This window comes from Bos mutus, chromosome 9, assembly GCF_027580195.1.
Source record: "Bos mutus isolate GX-2022 chromosome 9, NWIPB_WYAK_1.1, whole genome shotgun sequence".
Lineage (NCBI taxonomy): Eukaryota > Metazoa > Chordata > Mammalia > Artiodactyla > Bovidae > Bos > Bos mutus.
In genome coordinates, this window is record NC_091625.1 from 14,972,119 (window position 1) to 14,992,234 (window position 20,116).

Sequence of the window (20,116 nt, forward strand, 5' to 3'; positions counted from 1 at the left end):
CTTTGCAACCCCATGGACTGTAGCCCACCAGGCTCCTCTGTCCATGGGATTTTCCAGGCAAGAGTACTGGAGTGGGGTGCCATTGCCTTCTCCAGAGGATCTTCCCAACCCAGGGATCAAACCCAGGTCTCCTGCATTATAGGCAGCTGCTTTACTGTCTGAGCCACAAGGGAAGCTAAGCTAATTATAGCTTACAGCAATTTGATAAATTATACCTTTCTAAGTGAAACTGTAACATTTATCTTTCCTTTCTCCCTGTTGTCTCCAGAAGTTGCAAAGTCTTAGGTTCCCAGCAACCTCATCAGGTGAATAAGAAAGGCTACCTCCTGGCACATGTAAGAATGTCAAGATTTGTTGAGGACTTCCTGGCCCAGGCAGCCACAGCATCCCCTTTTGGGCTTCCCTGGTGGCTCAGACCAGATATGAAGCAGGGCAAAGACTAATAGAGTTTTGCCAAGAAAATGCACTGGTCATAGCAAACACCCTCTTCCAAAAACACAAGAGAAGACTCTACACGTGGACATCACCAGATGGTCAACACTGAAATCAGATTGATTATATGCTTTGCAGCCAAAGATGGAGAAGCTCTGTACAGACAACAAAAATAAGATCGGGAGCTGACTGTGGCTCAGATCATGAACTCCTTATTCAGCCAAATTCAGACTGAAATTGAAGAAAGCAGGGAAAACCACTAGACCATTCAGGTATGACCTGAATCAAATCCCTTATGATTATACAGTGGAAGTGAGAAATAGATTTAAGGGACTAGATCTGTAGATAGAGTGCCTGATGAACTATAGATGGAGGTTTGTGACATTGTACAGGAGACAGGGATCAAGACCATCCTCATGGAAAAGAAATGCAACAAAGCAAAATGGCTGTCTGGGGAGGCCTTACAAATAGCTGTAAAGAGAAGAGAAGCAAAAAGCAAAGGAGAAAAGGAAAGAGATAAGCATCTGAATGCAGAGTTCCAAAGAATAGCAAGAAGAGAAAAGAAAGCCTTCCTCAGTGATCAATGCAAAGAAATAGAGGAAACAACAGAATGGGAAAGACTAGAGATCTCTTCAAGAAAGTTAGAGATACCAAGGGAACATTTCATGCAAAGATGGGCTCGATAAAGGACAGAAATGGTATGGACCTAACAGAAGCAGAAGATATTAAGAAGAGGTGGCAAGAATACACAGAGGAACTGTACAAAAAAAGATCTTCATGACCAAGATAATCACGATGGTGTGATCACTCACCTAGAGCCAGACATCCTGGAATGTGAAGTCAAGTGGGCCTTAGAAAGCATCACTACGAACAAAGCTAGTGGAGATGATGGAATTCCAGTTGAGGTATTTCAAATCCTGAAAGATGATGCTGTGAAAGTGCTACACTCAATATGCCAGCAAATTTGGAAAACTCAGCAGTGGCCACAGGACTGGAAAAGGTCAGTTTTCATTCCAGTCCCAAAGAAAGGCAATGCCAAAGAATGCTCAAACTACCGCACAATTGCACTCATCTCACATGCTAGTAAAGTCATGCTCAAAATTCTCCAAGCCAGGCTTCAGCAATACGTGAATCGTGAACTTCCAGATGTTCAAGCTGGTTTTAGAAAAGGCAGAGGAACCAGAGATCAAATTGCCAACATCTGCTGGATCATCAAAAAAGCAAGAGAGTTCCAGAAAAACATCTATTTCTGCTTTATTGACTATGCCAAAGCCTTTGACTGTGTGGATCACAATAAACTGTGGAAAATTCTGAATGAGATGGGAATACCAGACCCCCTGACCTGCCTCGTTAGAAACCTATATACAGGTCAGGAAGCAACAGTTAGAAGTGGACATGGAACAACAGACTGGTTCCAAATAGGAAAAGGAGTATGTCAAGGCTGTATATTGTCACCCTGTTTATTTAACTTCTATGCAGAGTACATCATGAGAAATGCTGGGCTGGAAGAAGCACAAGCTGGAATCAAGATTGCCGGAGAAATATCAGTAACCTCAGATATGCAGATGACACCACCCTTATGGCAGACAGTGAAGAGTAACTAAAAAGCCTCTTGATGAAAGTGAAAGAGGAGAGTGAAAAAGTTGGCTTAAAGCTCAACATTCAGAAACTAAGATCATGGCATCTGGCCCCATCACTTCCTGGGAAATAGATGGGGAAACAGTGGAAACAGTGTCAGACTTTATTTTGGGGGGCTCCAAAATCACTGCAGATGGTGACTGCAGCCATGAAATTAAAAGACGCTTACTCCTTGGAAGAAAAGTTATGACCAACATAGATAGCATATTGAAAAGCAGAGACATTACTTTGTCAACAAAGGTCCATCTAGTCCTGGCTATGGTTTTTCCAGTGGTCATGTATGGATGTGAGAGTTGGACTGTGAAGAAAGGTGAGTGCAGAAGAATTGATGCTTTTGAACTGTGGTGTTGGAGAAGACTCTTGAAGAGTCCCTTGGACTGCAAGGAGATCCAACCAGTCCATTCTGAAGATCAGCCCTGGGATTTCTTTGGAAGGAATGATGCTAAAGCTGAAACGCCAGTACTTTGGTCACCTTATGTGAAGAGTTGACTCATTGGAAAAGACTCTGATGCTGGGAGGGATTGGGGGCAGGAGGAGGAGGGGACGACAGAGGATGAGATGGCTGGATGGCATCACTGACTCGATGGACATGAGTCTGAGTGAACTCCGGGAGTTGGTGATGGACAGGGAGGCCTGGCATGCTGGGACTCATGGAGTCGCAAAGAGTTGGACACAGCTGAGCGACTGAATTGAACTGGTGGCTCAGACGGTAAAGCGTCTGCCTGCAATGCGGGAGACCGGGGTTCAATCCCTGGGTTGGGAAGATCGCCTGGAGAAGGAAATGGCAACCCACTCCAGTACTCTTGCCTGGAAAATTCCACGGACTGAGGAGCCTGGTAGGCTACAGTCCATGGGGTCACAAAGAGTCAGACATGACTGAGTGACTTCACTTTCACTTTCACTTTGAGAAGAGAGGAATACATTCAAGTCTATAGCTATCGCGGAATCCTATGGCAGGCCCTTGACATGCTTTCCCAGCCTTGATGTCTTTGAAAGTTTAATTTGAGATTGCTTATAACATTTTCCAGGAGAGCCAACTTAAAGGAGCCTGTATGATCAATTGTTGTTGCTGTTTAGTCGCTAAGTCCCGTCCAACTCTTTTTGACCCTATGGACGGTACCCCGCCAGGCTCCTCTGTCCATGGGATTTTCCAGGTGAGAATACTGGAGTGGGTTGGAGTTTACCATTCTACCAGACAGAGCAGTCCTCAGAGCTTTCTCAAGGACTGCTGGGTTATAATCCTCAGGCTGGCTCAAATAAAATTTTCCATTTTTTTCCTTAGATTGACTACGGTTAAGTCCCCTACATACAAACTTTCAAGTTTTGAAGTTTTAAAGATGCAAACATGCTTTCATGTGTCCAATCACGTCACGTGTCTGGAACACACTGTCACGTGCGTGCATCCTCTGCAAGTAGCTGTGCTTTTGTGTACTTTAATGCACAGTACTGTATAGAGCACAGTAGCACAGTGTCTTTACTTCAAGCGAGATTTGCAAGAGGATATCTTCATTGAACTTCTTACTGTGCAGCACGAGGAGCTTACTAAGGAAGACCTGATGGAATGGAGGCCCAAAGAAAGAACAAAGGGAGACAAGAGGAAGAACAAGTAACTAAAGAAATTTATGACACAAGAAATAGGAAGGGGATTTTCTCTATTTGAGGAGGCACTGATAATTTTATTTTTTTACTATTTTATTGGCTGTGCCGGGTCTTATTTGCAGCAAGCAGAGTCCTCCATGTTTGTGTGTATCTGTAGTTGTAGCATGTGAAATCTTAGTTGCAGCATGCAGGATGTAGTTCTTGGACACAGGGCCAAACCCGGGCCCCTTGCATCAGGTGCAAAGTCTCAGCCATTGGACACCAGGGAGGTCCCAGAGGAGACACTGTTAGCTTTTGAGGCACGGGACCCAAACGTGGAATGGTACACAAAGATTGCAGAATGCAATCCAATGTCATCTATGTTGAGAAAAAAGATCTACTACCCAGACGTCATTGGATCATTTTTTCTAAAGGATGGGCAGAACTGAACCCAGTAAGGAACCAGAACCTGTACCATCAATGTCAGGGGGGAGTGAAATTGCAGCTTTCCCTCTGTCTCCCATCGCTGACGATCCTTCAGCTCTGCCATCTCCCACCCCGTCTCCCTCCTCCAGTCAGCGACTCTTCTTGCCTGTTCACTTGATGCCAGCCCCTGTGTGCATCTGGCATACTACTCTACTTTTAAGGTACTGTACTGTAAGATTAAAAATGTTTTCTTTATTTTTGTGTTTGTTTTTTATGTATTATTTGTGAAAAGTATTATAAACCTATTATGGTACAGTACTATATAGCCACATGTGTTACTTAACTAGTTAGTTAACCGAGGCTAACTTGGACTTTGATACAAATTGCACTTACGAATGCACTCTCGAAACAGGCCTCGTTTGTATGTAGGGGACTTACTGTATTGATTAATTTTTCATCAGGAATATAATCTGATTTCTTGTATTTATTGCAACAGAACTTGATCCAAACTGTTTTTAAAGTTAATCTTTTTCTGCTTTTTATGTAGGGTATTTACTAAACTTTCAGATAGGCATTTAAGAAAATCCTTTTGTTCTCACACTGAGATTGTCTAATTAGCCTGAGGTCATTGACTGTGATAAAGATTTTGCAAATCCATGAATAACCGAAAACAGTAGTCAGAAAGACAAGTCAAACAAGATACTTTAATGGTTAATTTCATTAGAGGAAAGATAATGACACCAAAATTCCTAGTAGGAGGTCTAAGAACTTTGTTTGGGGAAGGAAATAAGGTTCCATTTCTCATAGTTCTACATCGTTTCTCGGCCTTTTAGCTAAGATCAAGTGTAGTCTCATAATTCTACACACTCCTTAAATGAAAGAATACAATTCTAATGAAACCTCAGGCTCCATAACTTCCACCGTGTGGCTTGCTTAGTTACTCAGTCGTGTCTGACTCTTTGTGACCCCATTAACTACATAGCCTGCCAGGCTCCTCTATTCATCGGGTTTTCCAGCAAGAATACTGGACTGGGTTGCCATTCCCTTCTCCAGGGGATCCTCCCAAGGGAGGGATTGAACCCAAGTCTCCTGCACTGAAGGCAGAGTCTTTACCATCTGAGCCACCAGGGGATCTTCCCTCCATTGTGTAGAACCTTGTCAGTTACTTCCCATGGTATGTATTTTTCCATCAATTATCAATTATGGGTGCCATTAGTTATAGATAAGGTCTTCCTTTCAAATGCAACATTACAGTTTCTTGTTTGACAGCCAACTGACATATGTGTAACAGTGAAATTATTTTTTCAAAGGGGAAGGGCTATGAAGGAAAGAGACTTTACTTACTCCGTGAGAATCATTCAAGAGATGCAGGAAAGTAGAATCTTAAAAATATTAATCTCTTACAAATCACATGTTGGACTGTTTTTAGACTTGAACTTACTTTGTGCCATTACTCCAAATACTAAGTTGTTGGAAGTTTGGAGGGAATGGGTATTGCAGGCATTTCATCTTTCTTTGTTTGTTTTTTTTTTTTTGAAACACTTGGGCCACTACTATCTATTAAGTTACTCATTTTTTAAAATGATTTTTATTTACTTATTTATATGTGGCTGTGCTGCATGGCTTTTTATCTCATTGTAGTGAGTAGGGGCTGCTCTCCAGTTTCAGTGTGCAGGCTTCTCATTGCAGTGGCTTCTCTTGTCGCAGAGCGTGGGCTCTTGGGCAGCGGGCTTCAGAAGTTGCGGCCCATGGGCTCACATGGTTGTGGCTCCCGGGCTCCAGAGCACAGGCTCAACAATTGTGGTGCACAGGCTTCATTGCTCTGCGGCATGTGGGATCTTCCCGGTTCAGAACCCATGACTCCTGCATTGCCAGGTGGATTCTTTACCTCTGAGCCACCAGGGAAGCCCCATTTATTTCTTTAAAGTAACTTTAACGTATACTTGAAGGATGACTTTCATAAGATGAACTTAAAAGTGAAAGTCAATTTTTACTGAGCCTGATTAGTTCCATTTTAGTAACTGGAACTGAATATTCAAGACAACAAACATCAAGCCCTCCCGGGATTTCTCGCTGACAAGCACACTGTAAGGAACAAGGTTTGGCACACTGTTCCACCACATCATTTTTTTTGTCACCAAATCTCCTGGGAGGAAAAATCTGCACTCACTGTCTTCAACACCCAGATACTCAGTGACCCAGTGCTCCCAGAATTCAGACCTCTCCTCCACTGAAACTGCCTTGCTAGCTAATTCCTACTCAAACTTCAAGATTCAGGACAGTGGCCTGTTCAAGTCTTTGTCCCCTCAGACTGAGCTAGGAATTGTTCTCTGAGCATGTGGTAATATATACATATCTCTATACTTGCACTTACCATAGTAGCAAAAAGTATCTTTCTATACCTGTCTTTCCTACTAGGTATAAGCTTCTCAAGGTCAGAGATGTTTTTGTTAATTACTATATCTCCAATATCTGTCAAGGGAACTGGGACATAAAAGGAACTCAATAAACTTGTTGAATTAACTTGATCTACTTTGAATGAACTCACATTTGCGTGAGAAAGACAATTTACCAACAAACAATTGAAAAATAATGAGGTCAGTGGCATATAAAATTGTGTTCAGGGTCTTATAGGGGGTCTGAGGAGGTACCACACCTTATCCTCTTTATGATGTCAAAAACTAAACTGTGAGGAAATGGATCCTAAGATCTGAGTGATATTGTGGTTCTCCACCCAGGAGAGAGGGCTTCCCTCTCTCAGTTGGTAAAGAATCCACCTGCAATGCAGGAGACCCCAGTTCGATTCCTGGGTCGGGAAGATCCGCTGGAGAAGCGATAGGCTACCCAGTCCAGTATTCTTGGGTTTCCCTTGTGGCTCAGCTGGTGACGAATCTGCCTGCAATTTGGGAGACCTGGATTCAATCCCTGGGTTGGGAAGATCCCCTGGAGAAGGGAAAGGGTACCCATTCCAGTATTCTGGCCTAGAGAATTCCATGGATTGTATACTCCATGGGGTCATAAAGAGTTGGACATGACTGAGTGACTTTCACTTCACCCAGGAGAGAATAGAACAAAAGATAAAGGGACATAGAGAAAGTTAAACCTTATACTGCACTTGTTATTAATGTTTTGCAAAACTGTATATATACCCTCGGTGACCATGCTCCTTTTCTTAAGCAAGATCTTAGCAGGTCACAATTTCCCTATGAACAGAGTTGTCTGGTACCCTCCTCTTCTGGGAGATGCTTGGTTTGTTAGCTTAGAGAGTCCCCTTGTCCCACTGACTACTTGCACTAATGCTCTATGTGGGAACCAATGCTTGCTTCCTTTGTGTCTCAAAAATGGCTGAATACATCTCCCTTGTTTTGGTAGCCTAGACCATCTGGTGATCTGATAAAATGAGGGCCTTTTGTCCCTGCAGAGTGAGTCAATGAGTGTTGAGACTTTTGTTTCATCCAGATATTCTGCCTCTGAAAACTTCAGTGGGTACAGAGGCTTCTGCAAGGGAAGAATCACCAGGCAAGTCAATTTGGTGAGGACGATCTAGCCCAGAACACACTGCTAAAGGAGCAGCTCTTTGGGATTAGGAGTCAATTACCAAGTGCCTACAAAGCACGCTGCCGTTTTGACTATGCACGTGCCTCACTCTCAAGGAGGAGAGACAAACGGGAGTGAGAGTCAGTCAGAAAAACCCCAACTGACTATGTGCTTATGGTCATGGAAAACCATGAGGCAAGGCAGCTGGGAGAAGGAATTATATTGCCCTTTGCAAACATTTATTCAGTATCTTGTATTCACTCTGAGAATATGCAAGTCCTGCCCTTGAGAAACTTATAGTCAAACTAGAGATACAGCATTTTGTCCTAGTGCTAGTCAACATAAGGCAGAAAGAGAAAAAAGGACTCCTGAAGAGAAAGAAAAAGAAAGACTTTATTCTTAGAGGTGCTTATCTCTGAAAGAGATGCTAGAAATAATGCCAGGCAAAACTAAAGAACTGATTATCTTTTTAAAAAATTGGGCACTGCAGAGAACTGGGTTCCTACTGTTTTCTGTGGATCAGGTTGTGATCTGGCTGTGCCAGGAAAGTTGCAGTCACTAGGGTTGCTCCAGCTGATTGACATCTTTCAAGGGTCAGGAAGATCCCCTGGAGAAGGAAAAGGCAATCCACTCCAGTCTTCTTGCCTGGAGAATCCCATGGACAGAGGAACCTGACAGGCTACAGTCCAGGGTCACTCGGACATGACTTAGTGACTAAGCAGCAACAATAGGTTCCTTGGGATTCACTGAATACAAATTATAAATGTGGAGTTTAATGACATTCAAGAAAAAATAAAACAGTTTTGTGCAGTGTGCCCTATTGCCAACAAACATAAAGCCCAGATAAGTTGCTCTGGTTTCTCTATACCTAGGGGAAGCACCTGTTCTCATTAAAAGTGACTCTAGCTCAGGGCTCAGAGACGATAATCTATTTGAGCATATATGATGGAAAGCCTGGACCTCTTCTCTTGGGAAGTCATGAAATAAACAGTCTTTTGGCAAGTGCTCTTAAACCATGTACCCCAAAGGGCTCCACACCTCCAAGAAGAGAAGCCAAAGAGCTGTTCTTGTGGTCAAGACTCCTAACATCTGCAGCTTTCCTGTGGAAGGCATCTTTGTGTAGACAGCAGCCTTGCCTGGTTTTTGGATATGTGTATCTTTAAATAATAAATAAGAGAAACCCATTCCTTTGTCTCAAATAAGGCAAAGATAAGTTTCAGATTGGCTATGGCAAGGGATCACCATTTCTGGCACAAGGCTGGCAAATAAAGAGATCAGAGCACAACCCCACCATTATCCCCATCCCACTTTTCTGAAACCATTATCCAGCTGCCTATGTGGGGGCCAGGCTGACAGTTGCTGGCAAAACCTCAGGAGCATTTGCTCTGCTGAGCAATCTACCTTTAGACAGACAGTGGAAAGCAGTGGGAAGTATCTGAATGTTGATCGACAAAGCATTTGGGGGAGACTAATGGATAAGGGAAACCCTGTAACCAGTTCCATCTCTTGGTGTCTTGTAGGGACTCAAACCATGATGTAACACAGAGAAAAAGCCTCTCTCATTTTGGGAGATCTGCTATTTGACTTATGTTTATTCACACTGAAACACACCATATTTTAAAGAAAATACGAAATGCAGAGGGGAAATCTATTTTAAAGCAAATAATTTTAAGTAAAAAGAAGGTCAAATATTCATTTTAAATTATTTTAATTTGATAACTATTATGTTCCAATTCAAAAAAGAATATTGCACAAATGCTTTTGTATCACAATCGTTATTTTTTCTCACCCTGGTGAGATTTTGACAAACATAGTTGGCTTTGGGAAATAACATAGAGAATGTCTTAATTGGTTTAGTAATTTCAATAGCCTGTGAAAAAAATGAAAGTAGGATATTACATTCATAGAAAAGACAAGTATATATCCACAAATTCACCTGGCTGTAGTGAAAAATAATAAGCTTTTCGTGGATTTAATAAAACTTAAAGAAGACAAAATTGAGAATGCTGTGAAAATAGAATGCAGCTCACAAACTTTTCAATGCAATCCTTTGCTTTCGAAAATCCATTAGACCTGCAAGACTTCTAAGAATATTTGATCACATTATAAATCTCTCATATTGGAAAAGTTAACATCTGATATTTTTAAAGCAAAAATCTAAATAAATACAGACCTGAATTGTTCAAATAACAAAATCTGTGAATGGTGAGGTAAAATTACCAAAATAACATGAACAAACAAAAAGAAAACAACACCAGAAAAAAAAATGAATCTTGTTACGGCACCGATAAACATTTCTGTCTAAATTTATGGATATATGACATTTTCTCTAGGTAACAAATACAGTTTTCATCAGTTATGTAGTAAATGCTGAAAATTTAAGAAAATAAAAATTTTAGTGGTCAGCAAGCAAAAATAATTCCACGAAACTCTCCCCATTTTTATGAATTCATTACAGCAATTTTTATTGTTCTTCTTTTTTGCCTTCTAATTAATATTTTTAGCAGAGGCATAGCACTGGAGTCCAGAGGCACATATATGCCTCAGGTGCCAGATGTTTTTTTAAAAAACTTCCATCTTGCATTTTTGGTGTTTTTAGAATTGTTGCTCATCACATTCATGAACACACCCTACTCTAGCTATACTTTTAATTTATTTCCAGGGAAATTCAACCACAGTATATAGAAAAAAGGCACAACCATATTAATTACATTGTTTAACACACCATTTTATACTTCCTTTGTCACTGGTTTTTAGAAGCTGTGAGTTACTTCAATAGCGTTGGTGTTTCTGTTAATGTTTAAGCTATATATTCCACATCATGATTTTTTTTCAAATGGTCGTCCTAAGATACAATTAATTCTTCACATTTTGTGACCATTCCAGGCACCTGATATCTGGAATATTGACAACTAACTTCATCAAACCTTAATGTTTATGAAATACTTGTAAAAAAATCTTTGTAATCAATACTGTCAGAACACATTCTCCTATCAAAAAGAAAAGGGCAACATAATGAATTAGTTCAACTATGCACCTTAATCTGGAAACACTGATTATGACTCTGCTTCAGAAAACATAATTATTCCATTCAAAATGGATTGTCATTCATACTGATGATTGGAGATTTACTTAAAATAAAACATATAGAAATTATGTGAGCCTGGGATGGTGCCAGGATTGAACACGGGGCTTTTTCAGTTGGATATTGATAAGGGAATGGCAACCCACGCCAGTGTTCTTGCCTGGAGAACCCCATGGACATGGGAGCCAGGTGGGCTCCAGCCCATGGGGTCACAAAGGGTCAGACTCGACTGAGCAAGTAACATTTTCACACTTTCGTTGGAGTATGACTATTTATGATCTTGTTTGTTTATTCACTAAAGACTTCTGTGTTTATTTTCTATTCATTTTTTAATACTTTATTATTTTTGTCAAGACAATTTTTTATTAATTTAGATTAATTTTACTCATCTGTCACTCACATTCCATTAGAGTTTAAAGAAAGGACTTAATCATAGCAGGGGCAGAAAAGAGCAACCATCTGAGTTGCCCTGATCACACCATCATCCTCTACAAATTTCATTATAAATGCAGGAGAAACAAAATCTTTAGACCCAAATATACATAAGTTACTCATAATATTTTAAATTAACATCAAGTAATATTTAAAGTTTTATCATCTAGCCTTTTCACTCTTTGTGTAATAAAATTCTCACAAGTTAAGAAAGTTATCTGCTTCAAAATAAATTCTGTGGTATATCAGAATATTTTTGCCATCAGAAGTATAAGCATTGGCAAATAGGGAATTTAACTGTGAGTCGAAAAATATAGCAATACTAAATAAAACCCCCTTCTCACTGAAATGGCCAGTTCAGAAACATTTTCAGAAATCAAAACCCATAACAATTTTTAAAATCTTCACACATACACACTCTAGTTTCATTAATCAGTCATGAAAGCCCTGCATGTCTGTGATTCGTTCGCAATTATTCATGCTAAGACAAACCCACTGTAGCATTTCTCTTACTTACAAAACTCATAACTGATTTTACGTAAAATACAGTTATTTAATTTTTAATACCTACTGAATGTGACTTGCTAATTCCACAAGGTATACCTTAAAACCTAATGTTTCTGTTCCATAGATTCAGTGTGTATTCCCCTCATGGCCTCAGGAACCTGGGTAATGTGGACCAGAGAAATGGGCCAATAGTATTGCCTGTGTGCTTTCTAGTTATCCTTGTGATGCTAACAAGCATTCTTTCTTTAATCTCGATAAAGTGACATGATACATGATTTATGCTCCTAGAACCTGATGTGTCAACTCCTCATTCGTCTTCAAAATGATCTTTTTAAAGACCTTATTGAAAACATATCCATATTAACAAAATCTTTTCTAAAAAAAGCTACACCATTAGAGTTTCAAGTAGTTTTCTGATGCATATTTTCACATAAACCTAAATTCAACAGCAGGTCTGACACTGAGATTTGATTAATGCATATTGTGCTTTGAATCTTTAAAGAATATATTATCTAACCTATAGGGGATTATGAAAACATGTCCAAATCCTAGCTATCAAGAAAAAAGTTTATGTATCTTGGGATTTCTTTTACCACTTTTAAAAAAATGCTGATAGTATCTAGGTCAGTTTTTATTTTCACGTTTTCCTTTGGATAGATTGTGAGGAATAATCTAATATCACAGTCTTTATTATACATCCTGTACATGTAAGTACATAATGCAAACAGACATACAATAGAACTGTCAGCAAAAGCTGTTCCTTTAAGGCTTACTGGTAAAACTCACACAGCTCCTTCTATTAATTTGTTCCATATGAAAACAAATTCATCCAGGGTTTTGGGCACAGAACACCAGAAAGAGCAACTTTAAAAAAAACTGGCTTAAGTATTTAAAATTGAACTCTTAAATCACAGTTGTTTGTTAGTGGTGAACCATGATCAGAACCAGAGAATTGTACAACAATAATAACAGATCTTCCAGGACCTCCTGCTTTGGTTTTACCTCTTGAATTTACCCTATAGAATGTTGTACTTTATTTTTCTTTTTTTTTTCAGGAATAGCAAATTGATAGAAGAAAATAAGCAGAGCTTACGATTTTGAATGCACCAATACCAATACTTTGGTGAACTGACAGTGTAGTCTACAAATACATGTGCCATAGACTATGAAGAAGGAAACACTTTAGGAAAAAATAATCACATTACAAAGTGTATTATAAAAATAAATTACACAGCATGTGCCCGTGGACCTGAAAGCTTTGCCAAAGGAAGAGAAATTTGACACAAAGATTGAATTGCTCTTGCTACCTATTTTTATATTATCAGCAAAACCATTTTCAGCTTTTATGTTTATATCCTCAAAAAAAAAAAATTTCACTGGAAGAAGGAAATTATTTCCAGTAGTGATCAGTAGCATGGAGGACCTTAGTGATGGTGGAGGGCTGGAGATATATTATCCATTCAACAGGGATTCAGAGGAAATACGCACACCCAGTATGTGCTTGGTTTACCATTTCATCTTGAGTTCATACGCAACTGGTGGATGATGATGCTTTCTATAAAGAGAAGAAAGATACAGCATTTTCAATTAGACTGAAACTCACATCAGTAGTTTACATGAGGGTCAACACCATACCATTTCATTGACAGACCATAGGCATTAAACAAAACAAAAACAGGTGCATGCACCCAGTAGCTTCTCTGGAAGTTCTGTCCTATTCTTGGGTAACTTCTTTATATTGACATAGGAGATTTACCTCTAAAATTCTTAAAGCCTTTTAGAAACCATGTCTAATATTCTAACAATATTCGAACAGTTTTACCCAAGGAAAGCCCCGGACACAAAGACAATAATTACTATAGATGAGTCACATAATGGAAACCAGACTATTTCCTAGAATTTTTGTTCTGAATGATATTCACATACTTTTATTTTTTTTTATATCTGTGGTCTTGAATTTTAATAAGGAAATATTTATTTTATTCCCAGGAAGTCACTAGATAATATTTATGTTTATTCTCAGGAATAATAATATTTATATTATTATAAATAATATTTATTCCCAAGAAGTCGCTAAATACAGATGACTCATTCTTGTCTCTGCTTCTTTTTGTATAATCCACCTGGGAAGATGCTTTATAATTCTTCATATATTTTTCAATTGAAATTCATTTTATAAAAGTAAATAAAAATAGATTGAGATAGTAATTAGAACAGAACCAGCAAAAACAAGTGTGTAATATTTATATTTATTTGATTTATTTCACTTTTATCTTAACCTTTATGCCTTTATGAACATGTATCTTTTTTTTTTTTTTTCTTTTCATTGTGTCATTGAGGTACTATATGCCCATCACTGCTGGGCATGGGTTTCCCAGGTAGCCCTAGAGGTAAAGAACCTACCTGCCAATGTAGAAGAGCTAAGAGATGCAGTTTGACCACTGGGTGGGGAAGATATCCTGGAGGAAGGCATGGCAACCCACTCCAGTATTCTGGCCTGGAGCAACCCCTGGACAAAGGACCCTGGCAGGCTCCAATCCATAGGATCGCAGAGTCGGACATGACTGAAGCCACTTAGCACTCATGCACTGCTGGGCATGGAACTACATTGGTGAGCAAAATGAAGCATGATATAAACAGCAGAGGAAATAAATAACTAAGCCTCAAATGGTTTCTCTGCCTGAAAAATGTATTGCCTCCTTGGAAGGCAATGGCACCCCACTCTAGTTCTCTTGCCTGGAAAATCCCATGGATGGCGAAGCCTGGTAGGCTGCAGTCCATGGGGTCGCTAAGAGTCGGACGCGACTGAGAGACTTCACTTTCACTTTTCACTTTCATGCATTAGAGAAGGAAATGGCAACCCACTCCAGTGTTCTTGCCTGGAGAATCCCAGGGACGGGGGAGCCTGGTGGGCTGCCGTTTATGGGGTCGCACAGAGTCGGACACGACTGAAGCGACTTAGCAGCAGCAGCAGCAACTAATGTCGGGCTTCCCAGGTGGCTCAGTGGTAAAGAATCTGCCTGCCAGTGAAGGAGATGCAGGAGACATAGGTTCAATCCCTGGGTTGGGAAGATCCCCTAGAGAAGGAAATGACCCGCTCCAGTATTCTGGCCTGGGAAATCCCATGGACAGAGGAGCCTGGTGGCCTACAGTCCTTGGGGTTGCAAAGAGTCCACACGATTTAGCGACTGAGCATGCGGTATGCTCACAAACATTAATTGAAGCACACTAGTTCACTTTCACTTTTCTGCATTGGAGAAGGAAATGGCAACCCACTCCAGTGTTCTTGCCTGGAGAATCCCAGGGACGGGGGAGGCTGGTGGGCTGCCGTCTACGGGGTCGCACAGAGTCGGACACGACTGAAGCGACTTAGCAGCAGCAGCAGCAGCATGTTGTAGACCTAGAGGTTTACTTCACACTGACCACTAGGTGGAGATATTTCCACTCCGTCTCTTGACCTTTCTGAATTGAATTTGGGATAAACAAATAAGCAAAGTAAAATGAAATACTTAAATCTTTTATATACTTAATAGTAACTAGTTATGAATGTTTTGCAAAACTTTTAAGACATATATGTGATTTTTCACTGTACCAGAAACTCGGAAAAATCATTAGCTCATTTTGTCTTTTGAAAGTTGTTCTAGCCTCAATTTTTTTCAATATTTAAAAATGAATTAAAATCTTCAGATAAAGACTGAAAACACTAAATAAAATATTATGTAGTTAAAAATCAGATCTCTTTTTTAATTTAAAAATTAAAATGCTATTTCCTACTCAACACTGTTTTTTTTTTTTTTAATTTTTTAGAGTCGTTTTCAAAGAGTAAAAACACATAGGTCTCAGACCTCCCTAACAGAATTCAAGTATCTTCCCCATTTTCCTCCCCTAAAAGACTACAGGAAACATATGTTTAAAAGAGTGAAATCTAGAATTGTTCTTATTGCAGATATAATTCAGAATGTGTTTGCCTTGTTTCTTCACTAAATTCTCTCTCAAGTCCCTGGCAGGACTAATATTTTGTTTTACTGTGATACCTTCTTCTCTCCCCTTAAGTGTGCAAACCTCTAAATTCCTAGATTTGTCTTCTCCTAATCCTAGAGTTTTGTAGTCTCAGTAATAATAATAGCTTTTCAAGATACATGCACCCCAGTATTCATTGCAGCACTATTTACAATGGCTGGGACATGGAAGCAACCTAAGTGTTCACTGACAGAGGAGTGGATAAAGAAAAAGTGGTACATATATACAAGGGAATCCTACTCAGCCGTTAAAAGCACAAACTAATGCCATATGCAGCAACATGGATAGAGGTAGAGATTGTCATACTGAATGAAGTAAGTCAGACAGAAAGATAAATAACAAATTATATCACTTATATGTGGAATCTTTAAAAAAATGATACAAATGAGCTTGTTTACAAAACAAAAATAGTCACAGATATAGAAAACAATTTTATGGTTACCAATGGGCAAATGGTGAGGGGGGATAAATTGGGAGATTGGGATTAACATATGCCCACTACTATATTTACAATCAATAATAAGGGCCTACTGTATAGCAGAGGGAACTCTACTCAAAACTCTTTAATGGCCTATATGGGAAAAGAATCAAAGAATCTAAAGAAGAGTGGAAACATATCTATATCTATATATAAAGCAGATTCACTTTGCTGTACACCTGAAACTAACAAAATATTTTAAATCAACTGTACTCCAATAAAATAATAATAATAGATCTTCAGATTAGTATTTGGTAAAAATACATATGGCAAAAAAGAGTCCATATATAGAAACAATATCTTCATTGACCATTATATTTTATTATTATTTTTAAGGTAACAAACTGGTAATCCATGCATGGTATTATATATTAATGCTATTAATCAGATTGTGTTACTAAAAAGACTATCAAAAAAATACTTGATAATGCCAAATAAGAGAGCTTATTTTATTTAATTCAAGTTAATAATAAAAGATGGCATTTAATATTTATGTACATACAATTTACTTAAAAGAATACAATTAAACCCGTTATTTTATTTTATATAGTGACATATTTTACTTTTTGCTTCTAAATATAGTGAGACAAGATCTATATGACAGTGACTTTATCATTTGAAACTTTAAGGATATTTACTAAATCTATGTTTGCTTGTTATCTACATTTTCTCCAAATCTATAAACTGACTCAGAAAGAATCTCCCAGCCAATGCACAAACTTGTGAGAAAATTTTTAAAAAGTTGTTTTAATGCATTAAATTTTGAGGTGACTCATTACACAGCAAAGCTGTCTGATTCAGAGGGAATCATGGTTGCCTTACTTCACACTGACCACTAGGTGGAGATATTTCCACTCCGTCTCTTGACCTTTCTGAATTGAATTTGGGATAAACAAATAAGCAAAAGTAAAATGAAATACTTAAATCTTTTATATACTTAATAGTAACTAGTTATGAATGTTTTGCAAAACTTTTAAGACATATATGTGATTTTTCACTGTACCAGAAACTCGGAAAAATCATTAGCTCATTTTGTCTTTTGAAAGTTGTTCTAGCCTCAATTTTTTTCAATATTTAAAAATGAATTAAAATCTTCAGATAAAGACTGAAAACACTAAATAAAAATATTATGTAGTTAAAAATCAGATCTCTTTTTAATTTAAAAATTAAAATGCTATTTCCTACTCAACACTGTTTTTGTTTTTTTTTTTTAATTTTTTAGAGTCGTTTTCAAAGAGTAAAAACACATAGGTCTCAGACCTCCCTAACAGAATTCAAGTATCTTCCCCATTTTCCTCCCCTAAAAGACTACAGGAAACATATGTTTAAAAGAGTGAAATCTAGAATTGTTCTTATTGCAGATATAATTCAGAATGTGTTTGCCTTGTTTCTTCACTAAATTCTCTCTCAAGTCCCTGGCAGGACTAATATTTTGTTTTACTGTGATACCTTCTTCTCTCCCCTTAAGTGTGCAAACCTCTAAATTCCTAGATTTGTCTTCTCCTAATCCTAGAGTTTTGTAGTCTCAGTAATAATAATAGCTTTTCAAGATACATGCACCCCAGTATTCATTGCAGCACTATTTACAATGGCTGGGACATGGAAGCAACCTAAGTGTTCACTGACAGAGGAGTGGATAAAGAAAAGTGGTACATATATACAAGGGAATCCTACTCAGCCGTTAAAAGCACAAACTAATGCCATATGCAGCAACATGGATAGAGGTAGAGATTGTCATACTGAATGAAGTAAGTCAGACAGAAAGATAAATAACAAATTATATCACTTATATGTGGAATCTTTAAAAAAATGATACAAATGAGCTTGTTTACAAAACAAAAATAGTCACAGATATAGAAAACAATTTTATGGTTACCAATGGGCAAATGGTGAGGGGGGACAAATTGGGAGATTGGGATTAACATATGCCCACTACTATATTTACAATCAATAATAAGGGCCTACTGTATAGCAGAGGGAACTCTACTCAAAACTCTTTAATGCCCTATATGGGAAAAGAATCAAAGAATCTAAAGAAGAGTGGAAACATATCTATATCTATATATAAAGCAGATTCACTTTGCTGTACACCTGAAACTAACAAAATATTTTAAATCAACTGTACTCCAATAAAATAATAATAATAGATCTTCAGATTAGTATTTGGTAAAAATACATATGGCAAAAGAGTCCATATATAGAAACAATATCTTCATTGGACCATTATATTTTATTATTATTTTTAAGGTAACAAACTGGTAATCCATGCATGGTATTATATATTAATGCTATTAATCAGATTGTGTTACTAAAAAAGACTATCTCAAAAATACTTGATAATGCCAAATAAGAGAGCTTATTTTATTTAATTCAAGTTAATAATAAAAGATGGCATTTAATATTTATGTACATACAATTTACTTAAAAGAATACAATTAAACCCGTTATTTTATTTTATATAGTGACATATTTTACTTTGCTTCTAAATATAGTGAGACAAGATCTATATGACAGTGACTTTATCATTTGAAACTTATTAAGGATATTTACTAAATCTATGTTTGCTTGTTATCTACATTTTCTCCAAATCTATAAACTGACTCAGAAAGAATCTCCCAGCCAATGCACAAACTTGTGAGAAAATTTTTAAAAAAGTTGTTTTAATGCATTAAATTTTGAGGTGACTCATTACACAGCAAAGCTGTCTGATTCAGAGGGAATCATGGTTGCCAGCAAAAAAAAATAATAATAATAAAATAAAAGTGCTTTGGAGAAGGAAATGGCACCCCACTCCCGTACTCTTGCCTGGAAAATCCCATGGATGGAGGAGCCTGGTGAGCTGCAGTCCATGGGGTCGCTAGGAGTTGGAAAAGACTGAGTGACTTCACTTTCACTTTTCACTTTCATGCATTGGAGAAGGAAATGGCAACCCACTCCAGTGTTCTTGCCTGGAGAATCCCAGGGACGGGGGAGCCTGGTGGGCTGCTGTCTATGGGGTCGCACAGAGTCGGACACGACTGAAGTGACTTAGCAGCAGCAGCAGCAAAAGTGCTTTAGGGATTAGTACCATTATTTGTCTGTTTTTTTAAGGTGGGATTTCCAAGTCCCTTCCTGTTTCTTTATGATTTAGTACGATAAGATAATATTACAAACTTTACTGAAGTTATAAATTCTGTCAGCAAATCTTAATTTATCTTCGATTCTGTCCTCAACTCAGAATAAGATCCAAATAGAGGACCAAAGCCTCTATCAGCAAACTCAAAAGAGCAAAGCACTTAAATCTGGGGCCCTCTGATGTGTAGGTATTTAATAACAATTTCTGTTTTTCTAATTGAAAGAAGAACTGCTGCTGCTGCTGCTAAGTCGCTTCAGTCGTGTCTGACTCTGTGCGACCCCATAGACGGCAGTCCACCAGGCTCCCCTGTCCCTGGGATTCTCCAGGAAACAACACTGGAGTGGGTTGCCATTTCCTTCTCCAATGCATGAAAGCGAAAGTGAAAGTGAAGTCACTCAGTCGTGTCCGACCCTCAGCGACCCCATGGACTGCAGCCCACCAGGCTCCTCTGTCCATGGGATTTTCCAGGCAAGAGTACTGGAGTGGGGTGCCATTGCCTTCTCAGAAAGAAGAACAAGACTTCTAAATCTTAATCAGCATATACATATGGGTTCATTGCATTCTTACATATAATTTTATATTAACAGTTGATCAAAGAACTTACAGACGTTTTCCATTATATATTTCTCTTGTGTTACCTTGAGGTTTTTTTTTCTTAAGAAATTTCAGGTAACACATTAAATACATTGTTTGCTCTCATGATATTATTGTGAAATGATGTGGCTTATGAATTCATTCTTTTATTACACTAGCTGTTAAATGACTTCCATGGAAAGGATGCATTGTTGTTGTCGTTGTTCAGATGCTAAGTTGTGTCCGCTCTTCGGGACCCCATGAACTGCAGCCCGCCAGGCTTCCCTGTCCTTCA

General features: G+C 38.4%; 1 protein-coding gene across 3 annotated transcripts in view; it reads right to left on the reverse strand.

The window, feature by feature from the left end:
* Nucleotides 1-9,173: 9,173 nt before the first annotated feature.
* Nucleotides 9,174-20,116, reverse strand: part of FILIP1 (filamin A interacting protein 1) — a 223,944-nt gene continuing 213,001 nt past the window's right edge. For all 3 annotated transcript variants that reach the window (XM_005902814.3, XM_070376210.1, XM_014480470.2), the window contains one exon: nucleotides 9,174-13,190. Coding sequence is in view for 1 of the 3 variants with exons in the window: in XM_014480470.2 (XP_014335956.1) it covers nucleotides 13,150-13,190 (41 nt within the window). In the remaining 2 variants the exon portion in view is untranslated. The remainder of the gene's footprint in view (nucleotides 13,191-20,116) is intronic.